Source organism: Haplochromis burtoni, unplaced genomic scaffold (assembly GCF_018398535.1).
Source record: "Haplochromis burtoni strain Fernald_Lab_line unplaced genomic scaffold, NCSU_Asbu1 Contig_20, whole genome shotgun sequence".
Classification (NCBI taxonomy): Eukaryota; Metazoa; Chordata; class Actinopteri; order Cichliformes; family Cichlidae; genus Haplochromis; species Haplochromis burtoni.
Genome location: NW_024582381.1, coordinates 3,534,713 through 3,561,363, shown reverse-complemented (window position 1 = coordinate 3,561,363; position 26,651 = coordinate 3,534,713). Strand labels below are relative to the sequence as shown.

The following is a 26,651-nucleotide window of genomic DNA, read 5'->3' as shown; positions in this document are numbered from 1 at the left end:
GGGTGTGCATTTTTAAATAGGGAGGAAACTAGATGATAATGTCCCGCTTGGTTGTGATTTGAGTAATTTGGAACACATGCGCCTCACATGCCAAATAAGCCCAAGCTGAACTCAATTTAAGAAAGAAACAAAAAAAACCCCAAAAACTTTATAACTGTTAATTTGTGAAAATTTAAAGAGCCTCAGCTGTGGGAAAGTACAAATGAGAACTGCACGAGGCCATTTGGAGATTACATCTTCTGTCACTTTTTGCAGCGCTTCTTCATCAGATCATGGAGTAAACATAACAGAAAAATCAGTCAGACTTTATCATGGTAGCTGTGTGTCAGACCTAATTAGATCACTGTGTTTTTAGCCTTAAAGCTATTTTGCTAATGACAATATCAAAAAACAGCGTCATGGTAACAGTCGATGAGGTCAGTTACTGAGCAGATGTAGTTTGTGGGTACACCGTGTTCGGTCAGGACAAGCTAAAATTTATTAATATACATAAATTTAAATCATATTACAGAAAGAGTGTTGTCTTTTGTGCGATATTATTTTGAGTGTTTCTAGAAATGTCATTATTCCTGAAAGACTGTATTTTTCTACATTACAGCTCACATTTGGCATATTGTAAAAATAAAGTCTGGGAAAACTGTTAGACTGGAACAAAAGGCTGGAGTCGCTCTGCAGCTGCAGCGGCAAAGAAACTGCAGGAGGCCACAGCTCTATGTTGGTCATAAACTGAATACTGTCTTCAAAGTTGCGCAACTCCTTCATACACCAAAAAAAGCATGTGCACATTTGCCTTTGGGCACTTTCTTTAGCTCAGCATGCATATCTAAGACTTTTGCTAACCAAGCCAGATGACTTCCTGTAGCCTCTGCGCACACTTGAGAATGATAAGACTGAAGAAACATATGGTTCCTTTAGAAAGCTTGTGTATCCATAGTTTAAACTGTTTTTCTCTACGAGTAGTTAACTGTGGGATGTTTTTTGGAAACATGTGACAAAAAAGGAAATTGTACTAGTTTGTACTAGAATTAATAGCAGTATAAATGCTTTATTAAAGCTTTTTTGTATGCACCATTGACTTAAAAAAATGAATAATTGTGTTCAGTTTGATAAGTGTGTTTGTGGCTGCAGACATGAAAGTTTATATTGTTTATGCGACTTCAATTCATCTGGCTTTAATTACTATTTATTTCCTTGGTTTAAGTGAGGGTATGATAAGTGTGGTCATCTTATTTGTTGTCTAGTTAATCATCTACAATCGTGAAGAAGAACGTTTTCATGGATGATGCATGGACTGTATTTTCTACTGCTGCAAAATACTTAACTATATAAAGCATGATTTATAGCTGGGTTAGACTTAAAAGCTTGATGCAGTTCATCCAGGATGATGTAATGATGTTGCATTAAAAGAAACACTGATATTTCAACACAGTAGTAGAAGTAATATTATGTTATTATTTACTTTTATCTTTTATATAATTAAATTTTTACAAAGGTAATTTACTTTTGCTTGAATGCAATTTTCCAGCACATTTTGTGGACCAATTAGTCAATTGCATTTCGTGGTTGTTTGTATCAGTTGTATTAGAATTCCACAAGTCCTAATACCAGTTCTAATTCTAAAATTGATTTAATCACTTTTTAAAGTAGTTTTTTTTTCAATTACATTGATTTATTTAATCATGATCTTTTATTTCTACATGCCCAGTGTTAACAAAGACACAAAATCTTATGTTTTCACAGACTGAATGATAAAAAACTGTTAAAAGTATGAGCAGTATCTAACTACCTTATAGGAAATCGCCTAAAAAAAAAGTTGAAACAGCAAATGCGAATGTTATTTTTGCAACAGGTCATAAAGTGTGCATACATTCACAGTCACAGATATGCACAATCTGTGTTGTATGCATTGTTTTGTGCTTTCAAGTGCTGGAACAAAGTTTGGCCTGGTTTTCTGTTTCACTTTCACGTTGACGTTATCTTTGAAACTGTACACGGCGCTGTTCAAAATAGTCATAATAAAATCATTTATAAACATAATCCAGAACGAGATAGAATAGATGCATGAGATAACTGACACTAATCACAAACATAAACAATTTAAACATTTGTGTGCGAAAGTATATTTTAAAATGTGTAAATTGTAACGTCTATTGATTTTGAAAAATGCTTAAAGTCTTGAAGCAACAACTGCAAAAACATGATCACAATCACACTCCACTTACTCTTGCAAATGAGATTCGGCTATAGCGAACGCTAAAGTGTGCATAGGGAGCACAGTAGCCAATCATGTACGAGGGAGAGTTATTCAATGTACACTTTGCAGCCATTACAATCATCTCTGATTATTGTGGATTCTTGTGCAAGTCTACAGCGGGTGAATACAACTCTATCGAACAGCCTCCCACTCGGCAAAGAGCTTCATTGTTATTGCCAAAACAAAGTAGGCACTTATTTCGTTTCATGCTATACCCAACATAAACACCCAAGGAGTGAGTGACAAATTGCCTCTCAAGTCTATGCTTATCAGCCTTGTGTGGCACTAACACTTGCGAGCGACATCAGTTATCCTAATGGTGAGCTGATAGCACTGGCTTTTTTCCAGTGGACATGGCTGCCTGTCAGATCTGAGTCAAACATTTGAAAATAATAGCTTTCTTTTGTTCAGCTACCTGACATTGTGCATGTGGCACCACATTTTACACATCTATTCCTTTCTAGGATTTCTCTGTATTACTTTGAATCTTTTCTTTGTTGGCCTCTAGATAAAAATCAGATGTGTAGGTGCTTAAGCTGAATTTTATGTAGCAATTAAAATTAAGAAATCAGCGAGGGGAAATGCAGCAGCTGTCTCATGGCCAGAGTTCTTCCCTTATATCCAGACTCACAAAGAAAACTGGATCAATATAAGGTTAAGGTTTAATCCCTGGAACACCCGCCAATCAATACAGGAAGTCAGCCATTTGAGTGCCTTTCTTCTGTGTGGAACCATAATTCCCAGTAAGAGACACTGGGCCAGCCTCCCCATCTTCTGCCCTCCTCTTTTCCATCCATGGCTGCGCTTTGATAATCCATACAGCTACAGGCTCAGCATGCTGTCTCTCAAGCAGTCTTTATCTATTGTCCTGAGCCCTTATCTCTTGGCACAGTACTGGTGCCACCTTAAAGCACAAAATGTCAACTTGTTCCCCCTCACATCCCTAAATGTGAACTTTGAGTTCTGACGCAGTTGAGCTTATAGACGACACTTCAAAAACTGTGAGTGTTTGAGTGGTTGTGTCTGCGTGCGTGGAACTGCGCTCACCTAACGACTTTATGTTGTTGAAGATTTACTTTACTTGTGTTTGATGGCAGGGAAATTTGAATATGTTGTGCTCTTGGGCAGGTGCTTTAATGTTTTTTAAAAAACATGAGAAATTAGCTCTGAACGTTTCTAAATGGCAAACCCCATATAATGTGTGTTTTTATTAAGTGTGAAATCATCGTCTTTGTTTCAGTCCCACCCGCAGTTTTGGAGTGATGCACATGACGGCATTAATAAACACAATAATTCATTCCATAAAAATGATCTCATTGTTTCAAATATGTAAATAGCACAGTGTGAGGAAAAAAACATAGTGGCGTGTGACTGGGTTATTAGCGCTGTCGTCAGTGTTGATGGGTTTGGAAAGGTCAGTGAACAAAGTGAACATAATGTTCTGACATTTAGATCTGAGAGGGGGGAAGATAATAATAATGTTTTTGATGACTCAAAATACAAAAATTACCCCTTTATACAGGAGCTAAATCCTTGTCTTAGGCTCTGTTTAGGTACTGATACTAATTCCTATTTTTTGTAGTCTTACAGATCTTATTTTGAGCATTTGTAATCTATTTGTCCTTTGACTTGTTCCCAATGACTTATTATGACAGTCTTAAAAATCTTGACTCTGAAAATATCAAATTCAAAGATGAATTTAAAAGCAAAGTTCACCTGCAGTGGAGCAGCTCTCTTCTTTAGCTGATATTGGCCAATTGCAGGATGTACTGAGCATATGACAGAGTATTCTTTGATATAGTCATAGACACTAAAACCAGCAAAGCCTGTTTTTTTTTTTTTTTTGTTAACTGTTAACACTGATTTAATTTTTGCAAAGAAAATCAAGTCCTGTGTCAAACTAGAATGCTACATTTTCGGTTTCCTCTTTCACACAGCGTGCAACCTCTTCTTTCCTCAACACGCTGGAACATTTTGACATTTTTTTACACCACCCCAGATTACCACTTACAAAAAAGAACAGACTTCCCATCATCACCACTTATCACAAGAAGCAGGCTTTTAATTTCACCCATGGTTCCCCTCTTCTCCACATTTTTCCCCTCTGTATAATTGACTTTTTACAGGTTTCAACCATCTCTGGACATCTTCTGCAGGCTAGGCAGGTATCAGCTCCTCCTCTACCTTTACTACATACATACACTTGGACACACACAAACACACACTTGGACACACGCAGATAAATGCACACAGCTCTCAGTACATTAACAGTTATTTTCCAGGGTAACATTCGTGGCTTCAGGGTCCAGGTGTCTCTGCAGCTGCTGACCCATGTTATCAGCCAACCTCAGCAACCAGGCCTCCTCGAAATTAATCCTGACGCCGTCACGCTACTTCTCTTGCTCACACTGATGGCTCCCTTTCTGTGCGACAATCCCCTCCGGATCCTAAGCAGTCGGGACTCAGACACACTCACCTGCATACCCTAGTCCCACGAGATGTGCCTATCAATTGAAAAGGGGAGATGGAGTGACCAGGATTACAGCCACGGCTGAGATAATTATAAGCTTTTTTAATGAAGGGGCGGTGGAGGCTGGGAGGCCAGGTGGAACAGCTGCACAAAACAAATCCGATTATCCAGGAAACGTTTTTTTCCTCTTTCAGCTTCAGCATCTATCGCTGCCTTTTGTAGAATATTTCCCTGATCTGCTTCAAACATTTCACACATTGGCTTTTAGAGTTTCTGTTTCTGCACCAAATCCTTATTTATTTGTGCATTTTTTTGCTCTGTTTTGCACATACTGTCAGCACCTTTAACTTGATTGAGAATGACCTACCTGTAACATGAACCAAATCATAGTTGCCATGCATGAGCGATACCCTCTCAGTAAAGTGTAAATTAACCTTGACAAAAAATCTCATGCAGCCTTATTCACTTAAAAAAAAAAAGAAGCAAGTGTTACTTGTGTTATTCAAGTGCGTCAGAAATCCACAGAGGAAGAATAACAAAAACGAGCCTTCCTCCAAAAATAAACGCATAAAGACAGACACGTATTTTATTTCTCTCCTTCCTAAAACAAGTGACAATGCTCATCTGAAAATGTAATTTACACAAGTGGAGGTATCAGTAGTCAGTATGAAAGTTATGTGTGACACTTTTTATGGCAATATCAGTTGTAGGAGAGGTGCGAAATGCAGAAAACGGGTTTAATTTATTTAGACATAAAAGTGCACAAAACCTGATGTAGTTTCACATGTAATGGTTTAAAACCACTTCAGGAGGCCATGTGGACTCCTGAAGTGGGAAAGTACAGTGACCAAGCTTGTAATTTAAAACATGTGTTGGTAGGAGTCTCTTCCAAGCGTCATTTGAATGAATAAGTCTTTAGGTTAGTCCAAGCAAAAAGCACTAAAATCCCAAACAAGAGGCAAACTACTTGAGGCAGCTTCTTGAAAACATCCATTAATATATCTCTTATAGAAAGACCCTTGATCAAGGCGAAAATGATTTGGAGAGATGAGCACAGCTTCACCAGTGACAGGCTGCACCTGCAACAGACCCCAGGCGTCCTCACTCTCAGAAGCCTGCTTCATAAATGCAATTATTAGACAACTGTTCATAGTAACATGTGAAGAAACGACAGCTTGAGAAATCAGGTTTTTCACATGTTTATTTGTTACCCAATTAAATTAAATTAATATAGCACCAATTCACTGCAACAGTCACCTCAGTCCATCCACCAGGGTGGTATCACCGTTGTATATGAATGAAGTCAGCTGTAATTTGGTGCTTCCTCTTTTTTCTTCTCCCCTGCGGTGTCCCCCTTCTGTCATCCTCACGGAAACCCTGAAGTAAAACCCTGACGTGCTTCACAAAGATACTAAAATAAAAAACAAACCTTCATACTGTACATACATACTTCACAACTGTACAATTAGTATTAACTTCTAGCTCTTGGTAAAACTTGCAAATTCCAAACAAACTTCACTGCAACTCTGTTCGCTCTTTTAAAATGCAACTATAAAAACTTATCAGTGTTGTAGATGTTATGAAGATCATCACGACGTAGTACAGGGAGGCCTTGCAGTACAATGGCGCACTTGTCTGTGAAATCTGGCTTGCAGAACTAAACAATGAACAAATGGATTACAACATCATGAAACATTCAATAGCACAAAAAACTTCCAAAAACAGTAAAAGAGCCATCTTGTTTGAGCTAACAACTACTGCCTGGAGAAAGGAAAACTCATAGGTTTATTGTAATCAGCAGTAACGAACAAAACCGCTCATAAAATAATGTAAATTTTCAACAATTTAAAATAGCAATTTAAGTTTTACATGAGTTTATACTCACAATCTGCAGGATTTAGGCTCTTAACTTAAATGTTGTTATTGGGCCATTTCATCCACATCCTAATTTACTTACAATATTACAGAAATAGTTTCAGCCATGCAAGTTCAATATAATAATGGGAGAACAATCTGTGGAGTGAAGTCAGGCTCTTATAGAAACAGTCACGTTCTATACAAATTATACTTAAAATAATTGTCAGATATGATCCTAATCTCTTGACTCGTCTGTGGAGAATTTACATTACAATGCACCATGAATACGCTTTAGGTGGCGAACTTCAAACAGGCCATTGGGTTTCTAGCTCTCCACATCTGTCCACAATACACAATTTAGATTTGAAGTTAACAAAGCAATCGCAAATTTGCTGCTCTTCTCCTCCTCCATCTGTTTGGCAGATTCAGCACAGTTTAATGCAGTTTCTTTTCTCCCTATGAAACAATGTCATTGTTTCCTTTGTTGTCACTCAATTTGTTTAACATTGCTCCACAACAATGAGTAAACTGCAACTCAATACAAGCTAGTATATTCTTCATTTCCAAACAAAGGTAAGTAATGTAAGTAAGCCACGAAAGCTACTGGAATTAACAGTGTACAGTGAGGCAACTTAAGCTCTTTACAGTGTTTTTGAGGGAGACTTATCTTATTCTTATCAAAAATGTTCGCATCAGTAAATGGGGAAAAGCTCATTATTTTGCAGCTGGCTCTGGTTGTGCTAATTTGACATTGTCGAGGTCCTTTTTCATGTCTGCGATGAAATATTTATGGTGTGAAGAAAATATTCTGTGAGAATTATCTGGCTATCAACACAATACTCTGTGGCTTTGTGTTAGGCATTACATCAATTGGAATAATTTTTTTTCTAAAGGCCATTGATTCACTTTGAACAAGGAAATCTGTGAACAATTAAAAGGTGTATGAATATCTACCGGTGAAATTTAACAGGTTTTACATGCCTAAAACCACTTTGATGCCCAAAGGTGTCCTTTTACCTTCAGCAGTAGAATACATCAGACAGTTTTCCAAATGAATTTCTGTCAATTTTTTTTGGATGAACATTAGAGGCACAGTAATTATTATTTTCTGTCAGAGGTTTGATTTTGATCAGTATAGCAGAGGTGCTTGTATGTTCAGAAAGCTGTGGGCTACAGCTTTGCCTAGTTTAATTGTTCCTTTCATCAGATACAGAAATATAGAAACATTGATGAACTAAAATCTTCACATTAAGGCTCAATTTAAAAATAGACTTCACCAAACACCAAAACTCCCCCTAAAATACTTCCCCAAACAAAACAAGACTGGCAAAAAGATTTCCTCTCTGTATGAGAGTGTGTCTGATGTCCTATTACATGTGACATAACTCATTTGATTAAGAGATTCTCTGCAGCTTGTGCGTATTTAAATATCATATGGAGCATTTTTTGTCTGATCACATTTACTTTGTCATTTATCTTCCAGGCATTCACTGAATTTCCAGCCCAGCTCAAAGTAATTTTTTTTTAAATAACCATACAGAAACTGAGAAAAACAATCAACACATTGTGATAAAAAAGACCCGAAAAATCAACGAATAGATCAGAATTAAGATGGGTGGTATTGTATAGCTCATCTTTATTTGGTGACACTTATGGGCGTGACTTATTTATATATGTATTTTTTCTCCTGTTATCAGTACTGTGACCCCCGTTGGCTGGCTTAACTGGCCATACCACTGCATCTATAGCTCACGGAGGCAGGGAAAAAGAGCCATAGTAAGTTTGGTGCCACAGTGATAAACATGCAGCTGATTGAGTTCACAACCCTGGCTTCAGGAGCAGCTGCTTGGGCTGCCAGACTGTTTGAGGTGCTGGCAGAATTGAGATACCTCTCTCTTTCAGATACTGCCACATACAACATCTTAACAGTCTGGGACTGAATTCATGTACGCATTGCATAATATACTGTCTGTTTTAGTGAGGTGATTAGTGACTCTGCAGTGCAGCTGTCTCTGATATTTGTCTGCCAAGGTACCGAGCTGGGAACTGGTTTATGATATGGTGAAAAGCTTGGGTCTGTGGATGCTGCCAAGCCTGTTCATTAAATGCGGAGCTTCTTTTGAGATGCAGAATTTAATTTATTCAATGTTTGGATTAAAGTCTTATCTCTAAAATGTAACAGCAACTAGAAATCATTTAGCAGATGGCAATACACAAGGAATGGCCAAGTTCAGTGTATCAGCTGATGTTTTTGGAGCACACATTAGACATTTATTTTGTTTTATATATATCTGTCCTAAGTTTATATTAGCAAAATATCAAGGTCTTGACTTCCAGCAGTGAGGCAGGTAGCTGAGGAGGGATTAGCAAATTCCACTTTTACAGTTTTTATAGTAATAGTACATGTACAGTATTAATAGTACTTATTAGCAGTTTTTGGAAAAGCTGTGAAAGACGATAGAAATCATTACTTTTTTTTCTATTCTCTTTTTTATTGAGTTTTTGTGAACCTCTGCAAACGACAAAACCACCAGAATACTGTACAAGGGATGGACATTTTAGACAACCTTAATGTCATTTACAGACCTCAATAATTTCAAGAAACACACTTGCACACATTGCAGAGCAAACACTCTGCCTTGTCAAGAGAGCTTTTAGCTGTGGGACTGGAGTACAGTGCCAAGCCAGGCGAGGTAAGCTCCTGAAGGGAGGTGAAAAGCACAAGGCAGGTTTAAGGTTGGAGGCAATTGTTGTCAGGAGAGAGGATGGCAAACACTTCTGCCTTTGAGCTTAACTTAAAGGTAGAAGATGTTAAGCAGAGAAAGCTGAAGAGACTGCACTGACCCAGTGTCAAATAGATGTGGTGGCTTAGGGTAATACATAATCTAGAGTTTGAACTACTAGACTTATTTAAGCTAAAGCAGATACTAATTTATTTTAATCACCCAGTTTAATTACTCTTTGTAATTGCTAAATGTGAAATGAGGTAATCAGAATTCATTCATGTGTGATGTAAATGTGTATATTAAATTAGATGCCATTCTGTCAAAATGTTGATGAGATATTTCAATGAAACACTAAATTTTCACCCCACTGTGGTGCTAGATAAGGAGTCGGCAAGATTAATCACCTGAGGACTCTGCATCAAGTTTGTGGGAGGTGTTTGAGCAGACTAATTGTTATTTTTCAGTCTGGACTAAAGTGGTGGAATCACTGGTTAACAGACTGGCAGTGACATCCCTTAAGCTGCATTGGCAAAAACAAAAGTGGTCGATTTAAAGCTCCCAGGATTGTACGAAGTGCCGTTTTGTCCATCTTAAGGTTACTGTTGTGATTTAAATACTTACACACACAAAAATACTTATTTCATTATCAACTAAAGGCAGAAATTCACAAGCGGTAAGAAAGTGATACGTCGCACATGCACCTTGACTCTAATAAACAACAGACTGAATAAAAAAATGAATGAACTGTGTGTACATACTTGAAATTGAAATGTTTGCAATTGATTTTTCTCAGTCTACCAGGAGTACCTTTCTTCCACCCTATTTGTTGGCTTTTATTAAGTTAGTTGCCCGCTGGAGGAGGAGTGCAGCTGCAGAGACAAGCTCATTTGAGCCACAATGGAATGGCAGGGCAAAGCACTTAAAGGCCTTGGGAAATCAGGTCATTATGAGCCGTGGTTTTCAGGAGTATGACCAGAAAGGTCAATAAGAGAGCATGGAAGCACTGAGACAAAGTCAGAAGGCGTTAATAGGACTCAATTTCCATCTGGGTGAGCTCTCAGAAAGATCTTGGCTAGAGGGTTGACAGGTTGTCATTGAATATTATGGGAAGCAACTTCAACTCCTCAATTGTCATTGTCTTACATGCCCCCTGGAGACTGAGGGATAGACAAATAATCACTGCAAACCTTGCAGATTTATGCAAAATTTGTCGACAGCAAACTCACCTGCTGCTATAATGCACAACTTGCCCTTCGCCTTTTTAACAGCAGTACGTCTGAAAACTGGAAACATAATAATCCTTTTTTCTTATGCACAGAAACTTTCTCGGGGATCTTTGCACTGAGATGAAGAGTAGAGCGAATAAGAAAGAACAGATGAGTGGATTATAAATCACAGCAAAGTCCTACCTCTGGACCAGTATTTGCTGATCGTGTGTAAAAAAAGACATTGCATTCATGTCATGCATCTCTGTAGAGCTTCCCTGCATTTTCACACTGTTATTCATTACTTCTTACCTTTTGCAGCTCACTAGCTATCAACTGTGTATCATGTGAAACATAAATAATAAAATGTCATTGCATGAGGCGTCAGATTTTTGCACTGTAGTTGAAAGATGTGAACATCATTGCCTCTTTTTTTCCTTGTCTGTTTTTGTCTTCCTCAGATTCCTTACAGTAGCTCGGGCTGCCTTGTGCCAACCAGAGTAGGAACATCAGTGGGTGAGTGCTTGACAGAGCCAGCACCGGGGAGTTAATACCAGTCACTGCTGGAGGTGTGACACAGTCCCAGCCCACAACACATTGATTCACACAGGATTAAGCCACTGCATGATGCTTCAGGTTGAAGACCTGGTGCAGGTGATTTACTCTCCCCGTCAAACTTAACATCTTTGGACCCTCCTCTGCCCTGTTCCTGCTTTCGGTGGGACTACTAAAAAAAAAGCATCTGCTACTGTAACAACCAGATCACCGAAAGGGATGACTGGCAGTCATCTTGCTCAGGTACATTTTACATCATGTGCATGGTGTCCAATTAAGAGTGCAGCTGTTTATGAATTTAGTTATCCAAATGTGCGTTTTCTTTATTTTAAGGGTGGAAAAAATATTTTTTTCAGAATTTATGATCAGATTGAGACTAATGCTCAACTGTCAAGATGCTGACTCCCAAGATTCCATCAAAATTGAACTGAATTCCACTCATTTTGAGCTATATATCTGTGCTCTTTTGTTTTACAGCTGCAATGAAAATACAAAAGAAGCTAAACATTCTGGAAATGACAAACACGTTTTATATAATGAGCTGTCACCATCCATTCAGGCAGCATAATAGTGGCACTGTCTTTGTTACTGTTCTGAATAGACTAAAACTCCTGGTGTCAAAGGAATTAAAGAATCAAATGTAGTGCAATACTCTTTAAATACCAATCTATACAGAAACAGAAGAAACCGACTGCTAAAATAAGCCTCGGATCAAAGGAATACAAAAAAATGTGTTGTGCATTTGTGATTCTTTCAATGCTGTCATGGTCATTCCTGCCAAGGAAAACATCTGCAAAAATCAGCTCCTTTGGATGTAGATGGATTTCTGTTTTCATATTGCCAAACCCAATCAAAAACAATTACATGCGCTACAACGTGGAAAAAATACTCGCAGCTGTGTTAACCTGAATCCACTTGATGCAACACACAAAGAATGGCGCAGCGATATAGATGGGAGTTTAAGCTTAGAATCTGAAGCGGGAATGAGCTGGTTGGCTACATAATTATGTGGAAATCCAGAGAAGAGGGTGGCATCTCTGGTAAACAGACTGGGATCAAATGCCTTTGTTTTCACTCCAGACAGAACAGGGTGTTTGGCTTATTTAAAGAGAGGCTGGAGGATTGCATGGTGATTGTTCAGAGCCTTGGCATACCAAATTAGCTTTTGCCATTCATTTGGAAACATCTAATCAAACATTAATTATTGTGACCACCTGTGAAAGGGAGGGGTGTAGAGTGTTGCTCATCTGCTCCCTTATGCTAGCTGCAGGGTTTTTCTCGCTGAATTCAATGAGTGAGCCCCAAACAAGGACCACAGGAGACAGAGGAGCAGATTGCATTCCATCAGATCGTGGAGTATCTAATAAGACTCACACCAGCATCTGAGCCTTGCTGCTGTTTGCCAGGTTTTCTACGGCCACTGAGAGCCTAGCATGATTCCTTTGACCCAGATATTTAGCAGCTTAAGAGCTTTTCTTTTTTAAGATTTTCAGGATAGCCTGTATTACTCACCCATTCTGAGATGCGCTGGCTGGATGAGCACAATTGCTGCTGATTCTCACAAAGATATCTTACAGTAGAGTAATCTCGATTGTCTACCTTTTTGTACTTTGAAAAACAAAACTGGCATGCCTTGGGGTCATGCTTGTTTCCATTGCTTGTTTGTGTTCAAGACCATGTTTTCCAATCAGTTGTGACATGGTCTGTCAGCCCAAGAAGAGTGCTGCTTGTCCTGTGCATAGTCAAATTAGAGTGGCTGGAGGGTGCGTGTAATATAGGTGCAGTCAGGTATGGCTTCCAGAGCAGTGCAGCCCAAGAGAATGGCTAGTAATCAGCAACCAGAGGTATCTAATTGGCATATGGCTATGTGAGTGCCAGACTGGTCTGCTCACTCACCCAAGTAGAATACATCTTCTAGCCATCAAAAAATGTGAGACAAAGGCAGTTCTAATAAAAATTGTGAATACATTATCTTCAGAGTGGATGAGTTATTTAAAGGAGAAAGTGGAAGAGATGGAGAGGGAGACAGAGCGGGAGTGAAAAAGAGCACTCGCTGTTCTTTGCCTGACAGAACCCCATGAGGCAAATTGGTATTGAGAATAGATACAAACAATAGTTATGTGTTGAATTGCCAAACCCTTGGGCCTGAAGCCCTCCAACACACACAAAAAAGAGCAAACCATTTTGACTATAGAATAACACATCAAAGCCAGAGGAGAATTGGACAGTCCATCAAAAACTGTGCATCTGGCAGCCCACTTCTGGGCACCAAGCCATCTCCATCCAAGCATTTCTTTCTCATTAAACAAATTTTACCCCCACCAAAACATAGCTAAAGCAGCAAAGTCAAAATCTAATTTCCCTGAATGAAATCAAGCAAAAATAATTCAGCTGCCAGCGCTTTCACAGGCACGCCATGTGTAAATAATCTTAAATCTCAAATGGCTGCTGCCTCTCAGAAATTAATCTACCATTAGATACTCTCTATGATACTTACTATCGTATACTATCGGGACAAAATGTAGAAAAGCCTCTCTGTTGTATTGATGTGGAATGTCAAAAGAAAAATTAAAAACTTGTCCTGTACAGAATCAGTAGATTAGAAAATGCTTACCACAGTTGCACAGATTACATCTAATTCATGACAGATGTGACTTTGAAATAAAATAAACTCTCAGTGATGTTAGTATTGGATGTGTGGATCACCAGCTTAATACCTCGGCTTGCATAAACATAAAATGTTTTGCTATTCTTTATGTGCTACAAATTCCCACGGTGCCTAAATCAGCTGTATTTGATATTAAGACCAATTTTTTGCTAAACCTATGCAGCAGAAATTGCTTTTGTCTCATGTTTTATGATTACAGAATGTCAAAAAACTGCAGGGGAGCTCAGTGGGACGATAAGTCAATAATAACAAATCTCTCAATACCCAAGTGCTACAGTGTAGCAAAAATTGTTTTTGGAAAATGAATCACTGCAGTCATGAACACCAGTCTTTCAAAGCATAAGGTGTTACAGATTTAATTTCATATTCATTAATTTTGCTGTTGGTGCAACACAATTAGAGGCCTAGTGAATCCAGGACTAATCCTTAACACTCCTAGGACACGAATCACAGTAGCAGGAGATAGGAATAAATGAGCTGCAATAAAAAGGTACTAATACCCTGTATTACTCCAAGCTTAGAGCCTTGCCTTCCATCAGTGCTTGTTTCCACACCTCCTTTGGGACGCTGAGATACTCTTGCCACTCTGTCTAATTATTTTTGATCTATGTAGGTGGAGAAGAAGCCATAGTATCCCACAACTATCAACTACAACAGCAAAGCTGTTTTACAAGTCAAATCTTATCCATCCGGCACTATGATCCATGTGTGAAAAAGTCTGATGGACTTGGAAAGTGACACCTAATATTACATTTCTGGGCTGGAGGATTCAGTGGGAAGGTGGCCAAGGTTTCTGATCATATTTATGAATGAGCTGATGATGAATTTCATTTTCCTCCCACAGGAGTAAGAGAGGAAGCAATGGGCTGGACTATGACTCTAAAAGATGACTTTGGGGTCATTGCCTGGACACGGCAAGCTGGGAGCTACCTAAGCCTCTTCCTCCTCTTGTCTCTCTTTTCCATATCTGTCCGTTTAGACAACGTGTATCCTAGAGACCACCATTTTTCATGGAAAGCAGGTAAAATATTTATTCTATCTTATTACAAGTGCATTAATAAAGGTCCTGTTTTGACTTATATTTAAATTAAGATATGCAATCCACCTGCTTGCATGTAAAACAACATAATTTTGTTCTTAATGGTAATTTAAAAAGTCAAATCTCTTTGAACCTGTTGAGGATCATGGCGATAAGATACGCAGCACGTGGAAGCACACATTTGCACACATGCATTTTCAGTGAAACCAGTTTTGTGGGGAAAATATTCCTTCTTTTTTTGACACACATTGGACTGCAGTTGGACATCATCAAGCCTTCAGGCTCAAGTGCCTGGGGTGAAGAGAATAATAATGCTTTTTTTTTTTTTCTTGTAGAGTATTCACTCACAGCCCCAAAATGACAAGGACAGCTACAGTTGTTACAGCAGAGTGGCATGGTTATTAAGATATTGAGGCATATGAAATAGTCTTCCTGGCATGCTTAGTGAATTTATGGCCCCAGTTATATATAGTACACATTGTTGTAATGGAAAACATGCTGCGTATTGAGCTGTACAAATCCCTTATTCACACACATTCACATGCACTCACACCTAAAATGTGTTTTACATCTCCTGTGTGTTATTTATGCATCCATTTGGTAATTTCCATGCAAATTATTAACATTTTTGTAAATTAATCACCTTTTGGAAACCTGTAGTGTAAGCTGATGTCATTCTTTTTTAACAAGAATTTTGAGGCAAACTCAGAATTCATCCTTTGTTCGCTTCACCAATTCAATTGAAAATGCATTTGCAAAGCAGCTTGAGGAGGAAAATTTGGCCTTCCCACACAAAAGCCCCACTTGCTGTGCGATTAGCACTTTCATTTCTCACTCTGTGGTTGGGTAATGACACTGCCCAAGTGATAAAGAGATTGATTAATTTCACTTGAAAGAGCTTATGTTCAAAACGGATGTAACCGGAACACCAAGTGTGAGGATTTGACATCCTTTCAGAGCTAAGATGGCTTATAAGTTGTTTCTTAAATGGAAATGAAAATCAATTTACAAAGAAGAAAGGGAATCTCAAACTTAACATACCTCACCTCTGAATAAATCCTCCTAATGTCTGTTTGACTGCAGGAAAACTGTTCGTCTCAAACTGCTGTTATCACAATGCTTTGATTTGAACTGCGGAACGACACAAACTCGAGTCGAACAAACACAGATTGAACACTTACTGTATTCGCATTGTATTGTGCTGATGAATGTCATTGATGTGAGCCACATATTTGTCTTAATGTCGGCAGCGGCTCCAAGCTTAATGTCTTAACTCAGACTATTAGGTTCATGTTGGCAAATATTGACAGGAACCATTTGAATACTTAATTTAGCTGACAGGCAAATCTTTTTCTTTAGGAATTGTCATTGTAGCAAAGATCTGTTCTCAATTAGCACAGCCACCCTTTTGTATGTCTGGCGTGTCTATCTAGGCCAGCAGCATTGTGGGGTAAGTCTTTTGTGTGAGCCAGTTCCCAGAGCTGTGGCTAAGCTGCGAGTCTCAGGCTGAAACAGGGAGCTGGAGCTATTTAAGCTTGACCTTCATCAGTGTCTTGAAGAACAAAATAGAACAGTGAGACACTGCTGCTAATGGCATTATTATTTCACCCTTAAAATAAATTGCTAAAAGAAATTCCCTTTAACATCTATAGATAACTTTCCTGGCAGTCAGTGCCACATTTCCAGGGTCATAGTCCTGTTTGCATCAGAATGCAGATATCGTGAGTGGAGCATTTTAAGTAGGATTTATTTAAGCATCTGCTTTTAAACATGCCACTGTGCTCATCCGGTGTCAGCTTTAGTCTACTGCAGTAAGTAAGGGCTTCTTTTCCAAGTTTTCAGTTGTCATCACTGAGATTAACGTAACTGTTCCAAAGAGGGTCTAAGGTGTTGGGATTTAGCTCTCAAAATGTATTTGTCTTTTTTTTTATAGTAAAGAAACAAGAAAACTGTCTTCCTGGGTACGTGTTAGCGTTCATCCCAAATGATTTCTATTATACATCAAAGCTTGTTTATTTTCTTTCTAAAAAACAAAAATAAAACGACACCCTCATTTAAGTTTTCATTTTCCTTCTTTGACTTGAGGACCAAGCTAGTTCAGGAAATTGATATGTCTTTAAATCCCAGAAGAAGAAGACAACATTGGTATTCTGGGGCGATTGTGGCTCAAGAGTTGGGAGTTCGCCTTGTAATTGGAAGGTTGCCGGTTTGAGCCCCGGCTTGGACAGTCTCGGTCGTTGTGTCATTGGGCGACACACTTCACCCGTTGCCTACTGGTGGTGGTCAGAGGGTCCGGTGGCGCCAGTGTCCGGCAGCCTCGCCTCTGTCAGTGCGCCCCAGGGTGGCTGTGGCTACAATGTAGCTTGCCATCACCAGTGTGTGAATGTGTGTGTGAATGGGTGGATGACTGGTTGTGTAAAGCGCTTTGGGGTCCTTAGGGACTAGAAAAGCGCTATACAAATACAGACCATTTACCATTCTGATGTATTTTAACAGTACACTGGAGACTGCATTTTCTATTTTTTAACTAATATTATTTCCCTATTTACACCTCTTAGTTCTTCCTCCTTTTTTTATTACACAAAATATTATTTTATTATATTGTTGGCTGGAGTCTGCTGAAAAACTCCAGGATGTAATCTACTCTTCATCTAAATTATGTGGGAACCTTCAGCAGGAAGATTCAGCTGAAGGGCAATGATTTTCAAAAGATTGAGAAATCAATAAAGGTTTTCCTTAATGAGAGATATCTCAGCCGCTCCTGGATTATTTAAAGGACTTACGGGGCTGAAGCCCCAGGATCCAGTCTGTAAATCATCTTAAATTGGTTCAGCTTAAAAGCGTAAGAGTCCCTGCTGCTTTAAAAATGTGACTTAATTGAACTTGGGTAGAATAATTTTTTAAAAAACAATGTGAGCTAACGGAACTTGGAGAATCACGTTAAAGAAACCTAAGAGATTCAGTTGGCATTGTTTTCAAATGTCTGTTTTCTTCAAGCTCCCAAAAAACAAAGGATGATGGGGAGACTTTCAGGTGCACATTGTTTTAAAGTCAAAAGACTTTAAAAGAAGAAAAGTTCTAAAGTTGTGTAAGAATAACAAATCCAAACTCCTCCAAAAACAGCACAGATGCATTTAAAATTCAACTTGAAATCAACAGTACATAATCACCTTAGTTGATCCCACTTAATTCCCGTATAAATATAGGGACCCAATGGATTTGCTGACGAGCTATGGTTAAAACAATCATTACAGTGCTGCATATGTGAGATGTTTGACTGTAAGAAAAAATAAACTCATATGTGCTTTGATACAGTCAGGCAACATTTACATTTCATTTCAGGGTCTGAGTGTATTTATTTGCAATTTCACCACACTGTTGCACCATCAAAGCTGAAATCAAACATCACTGCTGCACAGAGCTTCTGTTGTTTCTCAAAAATAAGCTCAAAGGAGGCAGTGTGCAAGGATCAAATCTTTGGGGATTCACTTTTAACCAAATGGCACTGAATAATTTACAGAGGTCTTTTTTTGATTTACCGTGGCAAAGAAAAAAACACACACACACATTAGGCAAATGTATTTTGAAGCAGTTAACATCAGTTGATAAGATGTTGCAGTTCAACAGTATCAGGTTACACTCAGTTGCAGTAGTTTTCTTTTGCAGACACAAACAAATCAACCTGTTAGTTATTACTTCTATAGTCAGTCCTATGGCGTGTAGGTAGTTAAATTGTTTTCCTTTTTTTTACTGGGCATCAAAAGTTGGCCTGATAAGGGGGACATTCAAGAGTGCATCATAAATATGCACAGTAATTATTATGCGCAGTACTAGCTAGAGATGTGCTCATTTGAAGTTTTGTAAGTAGCAACAGGGAATAACACAAACAGTAGATACTCTGGTGTGACCAGTAGCACTGATTCAAAAGGACCTTGACAAAGAAGATAAGTTGAAAATGACAAATTACGTGCTCAAAAGGAAAAAAGAAAAGCTTTTTGGAAATCAGAGAATCTATTCACAAGCACCCACTGTAACCTGATTACTCACAGAAGATGAATCCAAATAGTCCACAACCCATTTGGAGTGCATGATTTCAGCCATTCCACCTTGAACATACAGTTATTTATACTTCAAAATATCTAGATACATCTATGAAAGCCGTTATTGTATTTCATCTAGGTATGCTGCTAGGCTCCAGTATTCTGTGACGGTTTTGGGGTTGTAGCCTCGCTAAGTAGCTCAAAAAAGATGTTTTTCAAAAATGGGATCAAAACTGGAAATGTCACTCTCACATTAAACATTAATAAACACACAATAGCACAGACTAACCATCCTAAGAAAAGGCAGGATGCTGCTTTTAGCATAAGGCAATTTAACCCCCTTCAAATGAATATTAGAGAGACTGATAACAACATGAAAAAAACCTCACTTCTAAGCAATATTGATCTTTTTCTACCACACTAATTTGTTTTAGGGTGGAAAAAGCATTATAGGATGCTGCTGAACTGAAAGCTCCAACAGGAGGTCGAGTGTAGTAGCCAACACCAGGCAATCTTATATGTTTGCAAACAACAAAGCAAAACCACTCACCCATTAGTGCATTATCCATGCTACATAAATATCATGTTGCGCTTATTACTCACAAATGATCAGCTTCACTACCAAAGCTGACAGGGATGTAATTAGATTTTATGTATTTCTAATCAGCATTAGAAATAATAATGGTCATTTGTTCCCTAAAACCTAAAATCGTGGCTCATCTGGAGGAGGTCAAGTCTCTTTTGCAAACACAGCTTCCTAATTCAATAAAACAGATCATTTCCCCGCGAGTCAAGTGATAACATGAGTTAGTAATGCTGTTAAATTACACTTGTTTTTTTCAGCTAAACAATAAGAGTTGAAGGACTGCTCTCAAACAAAATTACATGAAGTTGAAAATATATAATGCATACTTTTACCAACACCATGTTATACAAACTTTTATTTTACGTTGGCTCCTTTGTTGTTTAATACTGTTGTTAATTATGTCACAAATGACTCTGCACCTGACCAGCAGCCAATCCACAGTACACTGAACTCCTGTGGGTGGATGGCAGACCCATTAGCACTTTTAGGTTATGCCTGACTGGGTCCAATGTGTTAAAGCTACCAGACCTGGATCTAGAGTGACAACCTGGTAACCCTGTCCCAGGCCCATGTCACTTGATCGCTTGATCTCCATGTCGGCATAGAGGTCAATCAATCTTATTCTGTTTCTTCACCCAAGACCACTTAACCCCACCAGTGACAAACATAAACATACAACCCACTCCATCATGACAAGTTGTCAATTTCTGGAGAAGAGTTAAGTGGTTTGGGCATCTGAAGAGTATGCCTCCGTGATGCCTCCTAGGCAAGGTGTTTCAGGCGTGTGGTACTGGGAGAAGGCCCTGGGGCCGACCCAGGACACACTCTGGAGATTATATTTCTTGGCTGGCTTGGAAATGCCTCATTGACCTCCCAGATGAACAGGGAGGGCAGAGGGGTGATTTTCTGCTAAGAGAATTCTCTGCTGCCCCGATGAACCAAACCTGGATAAGTGTCAGAACATGGATGGATGGATGGATGAGGTCACCCAGCACTCCCAGTACTGGCACCAAGCCTGGATAAATGGCCTGTGGCAAACCCTTGGAAAATAAGGGAGCAGTCTCACTTGCAGAAAACTGCTCGTCAATTAACTGACTTGAACAAAACAATCAAAAATGAACAAGTGGCAGAATTTACAATAAAAAAAAAATATTGTCAACAACACTGTAAGTGACAGCTCAATTATTTTTGAATTATGAATTCAAACCATGAAGAAGGTGATTTTTGTAGTGTAGTAACAAGTGCTGTAGAGCTCAAAAACAGCTCCCTGTAGAGACAGACCCTTATCAATACACAATTAGAAACAGATTGGTGTTTGAAGAGTGTTAACTCCTAAATTCATGTGCCGATCACGTTTCTTAATAAATAGACTAAATGACTGAAGTAAACTCTGAGCATAATTTTAAATCAAGAGATTTCATGTCAGAAGTCGTGTTTATGCACTTCCAAACTGAAAACCCAAAATGACAGTTATTGCAAGTTATATATTTTTATTATGTTGATGACAAACAGTTAAATTTGCTCCACTATATTTCAATACAAAGTCTCAAAGTGTACACGCAGATCTTTCTCCTTAATCCAGCCGACATAATTCCCATAAAAGCCAAATCAGTAAAATGGGCAAGAGGTAACTTTTAATTCAGTGAGTGAATTCAGAGACAATCCTGGTAGTCTAGTCTCTTTGTGATAAACTGAATGGATTCACTTCATTATATTTATTTATTATTTTATTAACCTTTATTTAACCAGGAAGATCCCACTGAGATTAAAAATCTCTTTTTCACGGGAGACCTGGCCAAGATAGGCAGCAGCAAGTGTCTCACAGTTACAGAAATGACTCAATTAAACAAAGGCAGCAACAACACACATGCAAAAATAAATAAAAAAATAAAACATAAAATAAAATAAAATTCAGTAAAATTCAATAAAGTTCAAATAAAAATAAAAAAATCACTTTGATAGCATCAAACTGAGGAAAAACCATTTTCATCATTTTTCACCATGAATTTTAACAGGATTTAACAAAGCTACTTGTCCACACGCTGTTATTTAATGGCTTCCTCCTCGCTCGATGTATAATGCATTAGTTTGTGTCATAGCAGTAAATATGTGTGAATCAATGGTTTCTTTCGACTCATCAAGTTGTTTAAAAATAATTATTACGTGTTTTCATTTTAAGTAATATGGTATCTGTAGAGTGTTGTGATATAGAGACTAAGCACAGTCCGTTTACAAATCCACAGTTATTTCTCAGATCCAGCAGGGATAGGATTTTGCGCTTTTGTTTATGGATTACATACAGATATTCATTATTTACTCTCATTTTGTTTGTTCTAAACAATCTAAAGGGAAGATACAAATGTGTCGGAGATGGCAGGTTTCCTAAAAGTTTAATATGTTTTTAGAAAATACGCTCACAGAACTCATTTATTTTAATGCAATCATAACAAACACCACTGCCAGGTGATTTGTCCTGCGGGCTCTGGCGTTGTCAGCAGTTTGACAACAGCTGTGGATCCTTGTCACAGTGGGATTTCTTCTGCCGCAAATGAAGAGCTTTAAAAGTAAATAAGCTGTGATTCACACAGGGAAGAAAGTGGCTGGTGCTGCACAGCTCTGTGACAATGCAGTGATTTAACAAACTATTTTATTTTAAGTTTTAGATTACTCTTCTTTAGCGGCAAGCCACAGCGTTTATTTTTTGTTTTGTTTTACTGCACAACAAGATCACACTGTTATTAAATGGGTCCCTCTCGAGCTTAAAATTCCATCCATACAATTTTGCAGAAGAATAAAAATAGGGCGTTTGTGTTTAAATATTGTGTTGTCAGAAATGTCTGTTATGCGCAAGATGTCCTTTGGTGGTGGTGCGTGATGTGCCTAGTTATGGCATTAGTTAGATGCAGCTGTCACTACCAACTTGTCATTTCCCCCCCACAAAGTAACATTGGTATGAAAAGATCTTTTTCTTTATCTTAACCAAACAGCAATTAAATTGCCTAATTTAGTAAACGCCTTTACCTTTCAAAGCCTAGCCAACAACCTTTTAGAGCCTAAACCTAACAAAGCAGATTTTAGGAGAACTTCAAAGAAAACTAGACAGAGATGTGGGGTGGGGGGCAAAAACAAATGCAACACAGAAACAGGCCTGAACTATGGGTTGTGGTAAATCAATTTCCTCTTATAAAACTATTTCAGTGAGAAAATGCAGGAAATAAGCTAAATCTTCTCAACCCTGATGAGAGGCAAAGTCATGCAGCACAGTCCTAGATAAAGACAATGTTAGCACCCCCAGAGATACTGACAGAGGTGGAGCAGAGTGAGCAAAACCAGGAGAAGTGAAAGAGGAATGCTCATTAGACGTACTAAAAGGTAGTGTGGCAGACAATAATGAATACAAAAAACATGGACTGTGGTCTGATGGCCTTGGAGAACAGAGACAAACCCATCATTAGCCAGACACTGAAACTGACAATGAGGAGATATTTACAGCATGGGGGAAATGGAAGCGACAACAAAATAGACCAGCACGAATAGCTCTTATGACATTGAGGAATGGAGGGAAAATATAAGAGAACATGCAGACCTTCCTTGCTAAATTTATGCATGAACTTAATTTCCTGTGGAAGGTACTTAATCTGAGTGTTTTTCTCTGTTTGCCTTTGATAAAAACTCTCAAACTTTCAAAGTATTTCTCGTATTTTATTTGTGTGCTATTAATTATGCAGGTTGCCGGAACAATTCAGCAAATTGCTACAAGTATGTGCAGATGTTATTCCATTAAAAATTGAATTTCTTTTTTTCTGCTTTCACACATGTCCCTTGGGTTGTGTAAGCCCAGTACACAAAGTCAGCCTGATTAGGACAAAGGTGAATAAAATGTAGCATTGACTATTGATCTGAATACACCCATTTTTTTCTTCTTCTTCTGTTTTTTTTTTGTTAAACCACTCATTGTATTTTTAAACATTGCCTTGGGTGTGTCTTTGACAGAAAACGCAAGAACAAAGTTGATAGGAAACATTATTTCCTTGAAGTATTTCAATTAGATCACCATAAAAAACTGATATTTATTAATGGCAAGCTGTATTATTTAAGCTATCAAACAACCTTGACAAAATCAGTTTTGTATGTTGATTGTTGATGTGAGATCTCATTTGAACTTGCGTCCTTCCTTTTGACTGGAATGGAACAGACTGAGGTTATCATAAAAGCCGGTGGCTAGTCTCATGAGAGCTACAAGGCAGTACAATCCAAGCAGTCAGATCCTTAATCCTATGAGAATATTCTCACAGAACAGTTAGCTTTCAGAGCAGCTCTCCTCTCTGAAGTCTCTTTCAAACGAAGCGAAGGCCTTTCACATCACTCTTATACAAAATGTTCCAATTCTGAACAAATCTTCCCCAGTTTAAATTTTCCATAAGAGGATTGAAGGAGGAATTGGCAGTGACACACAGCCATAACTAGTTTGTAACAGGAGACAGAAGAAATTATAAAGAGCTCCTGTGGCTACTGGATATATCCAGCCTGGAGTGTCACTGTAGAAAAGATGGGAATCAAATTTGGAAGGTCATTACTGAATAGCTCTTGCGGCTTCAATTAATACTGATATTGAAATACATAAAAGGCATGTCTTGGTCTTCTGATTTTTGTCAGATGAAGCCCCATGTGTGCAAACTTCCTTAAGACACGACTCCCATATAAATGAAGGCAGTGTGAGGGCTGTTGAAACTTTGCTTCATTTTCGTCTGAATCATTGAATCATTGAATCATTCATAGAATATAATCATATATTCAAATTTGACTGATTGTAATCAGTTAGCCAGATTCCATTTAAACCATTATAACAGGCATGCACAAAATACAGTTCAATTTCCAGAGAGCTGAAATGAGTGTCTGTGAGATCATATGCCATGCAAATGAATGCTTTAGAAATAGTATGATGACCAATAAAATGAACTAAGAAGTAATAGATTACATAAGATACATCTCTACTACAGTAATGCAACAATGCAGAGCACCGCTTTCAGGATTTTCAGCTGTGCTCTTGCATCTCTGGAACATCACATATGGATTACACAACATATTTTCCAGCTCAGTCATTCATTGGTTCTTTTTTAGCAGGGTGTTATACAAATTTCACATAAATCACACATCATACAAACACAACTAGAAAAAGCTGGGATGCTGTGTAGAATGCAGATACAATCGGAATGCAATTAGCTTCTTAGAAACACAGTAATCAGTATATTTGATGGGACCAACAAGTCTCAAAATAGTTAGGTCCTCATGCACTAGCTCATGCTCCTTCCCAACCAGAGAAGTGACATTCCAAGCCCCAGCTGCTAGTTTAAAGAGCCAGGAATCGGTCCACTAGGATCTCCGACCCTGGCCACCGCCCAGCGGCCGCTATGGTAACTCCTGCAGATGGTTGGCCTACAGTAGGGTGGGCCCATGTCCCTTCTTTGGGCTGTGCCCGGACGGGCCCCATGGACTAGGGCCTAGCCTTAGTCCATGGGGCCCTTTCCCCGGCAGTGTTCCCTAGATCTTTTACTCATGGCTTAATAGTCCAAGTGCTGAACTGACCTGCCTGCAGTCCATTAATTGTGTAATGCCACTTGATAGCTTGATGAAATGTACTTTCTGAAATGCATTTTAAGACATTTTTAGTACAGCATCCACTTTCCAAAGCATGTATACAGCCCTTCATCGTATACACTTTAAGGACTTTTTTTCCTTTTGAATTACCAGTTAATCTAACACAAATGTCTTTAAACAGTAGGGGAAAGCCATTGTACCCAGAAAAAAACATGCAGAAACTGGGAGAACATGCACACAGAAAGACCAGACGAGTCAACCTCACTAAACTTTCTTGCTGTTAGGTGAAATTACTAACTACTGCACTTCTGTGCCGCCCAAGGAGTTATTTTTGCTGATACTTGTGACTGAAATAAAAGCAGAGCTTAATTAGTCATTTAGAATGAAATTTGAGAATGCAGCTATACCCCAGAAGCATTAAGTCACAATAGTGAAATTTGGTTAGTCAACATCTTCAGATTCTTGAATGCAAATGAAGTAAACCTGCTGACAGGATGTTCTCCTGTTCTGCTGCTGCAAACTGGCTCAAGTGCAAAGATTTCAGTAAATCAGCAGTGAGGGGAGTCAGGCAGGAGCAAGCCCTTCTCTTTGATGTCTTACTGGAAGTTGGAAGTATTGAGTTTTGCGGCTGATGTTAGTGACCTTGTACTTTGTGTTTTATGCATGTCTGTGTAAAGGTTAGGCACAAAAAGAGACCATAAAAGTAATTTGTCACTGCATGGAATGATGGGACAAAGCATCTGATATCCTTGGTTGCACACTGCAAAATGAATTAAGCCTCGGTGTCACAGAGTATTATTACTCTATCATTCTGTTCCTCATTTTTTTTGTTGGGTTTCTTAATATGCTCTATAAATGCTCTCTAGTGAGGAAGCTTCATTGTAATTCCAGATTTTAAAAAAATAGAAGGCCATTTGCTTTAACAAAACATGACACGCCTGTTGTAATTACACTAGCTTTAATGAGATGAACTCTTTGCTCTGCAAAAAAATAGCTTGAAAGTCTCAACCAGACTGAGGCAGGATGAATACAGAGAGAAGCAGAATATAGCAGGGGAGCAAAAACCTAAATGCTTAAAAAAAACCCTTTTGTGTTCGTCTTCCTCATAGTGCATTTTCCTTGACAAGCTGCTCTCCATACTAGAGTGCTGTATCTTTGTCAGCACAATTGTTTATACCCCCTACTGCAGACAGAGCTAGAAGTAAATAGGTTACCAACTGATAAGATTTCCCATTTCCCTGGCAAGTTACACTTATTTCTATCACTGTATCCCCAACTGTTTGATAATTAATGATGCGGTATTTGTTTCCTGAGCTGGAGGTTTCACTCCACAAAAATGATCCTTTCTGTATTATAAAGGAGGGGAACTCCTTTGTAATGCATTACGCATAGCAAGACGGAAAAAAAAGAAACTGCTAAAAATGTTCTTTGTGTTTAAAAAGCAGCCTCTACTGAGACCTGTTAAAATAGCCCCGTCTGTTTACTGTGTATTTGACCCGGTGGGGAACGCACTAGAGAGACAGCGAGGTAAAACCAAATGGATTTCATTCTTACCTGAGAAACACTCCCATATGAGTCATTTTCTGATTGCAGAGTGCTGTCTATCAGGGCCGCTTGTTTTATTTTACCCTTTGATCAACTGCTGTGCTGAAA

At 38.5% G+C, this 26,651-nt stretch overlaps 1 protein-coding gene across 1 annotated transcript in view; it reads left to right on the top strand.

The window, feature by feature from the left end:
• thsd7ba (thrombospondin, type I, domain containing 7Ba) overlaps positions 1-26,651 on the top strand; it is a gene marked incomplete in the record, with an annotated part of 187,892 nt that overhangs the window by 12,102 nt on the left and 149,139 nt on the right. Inside the window, 2 exon segments of the mRNA XM_042218525.1 lie at positions 10,974-11,310; positions 14,580-14,756. Coding sequence (XP_042074459.1) covers positions 14,597-14,756 — 160 coding nt within the window.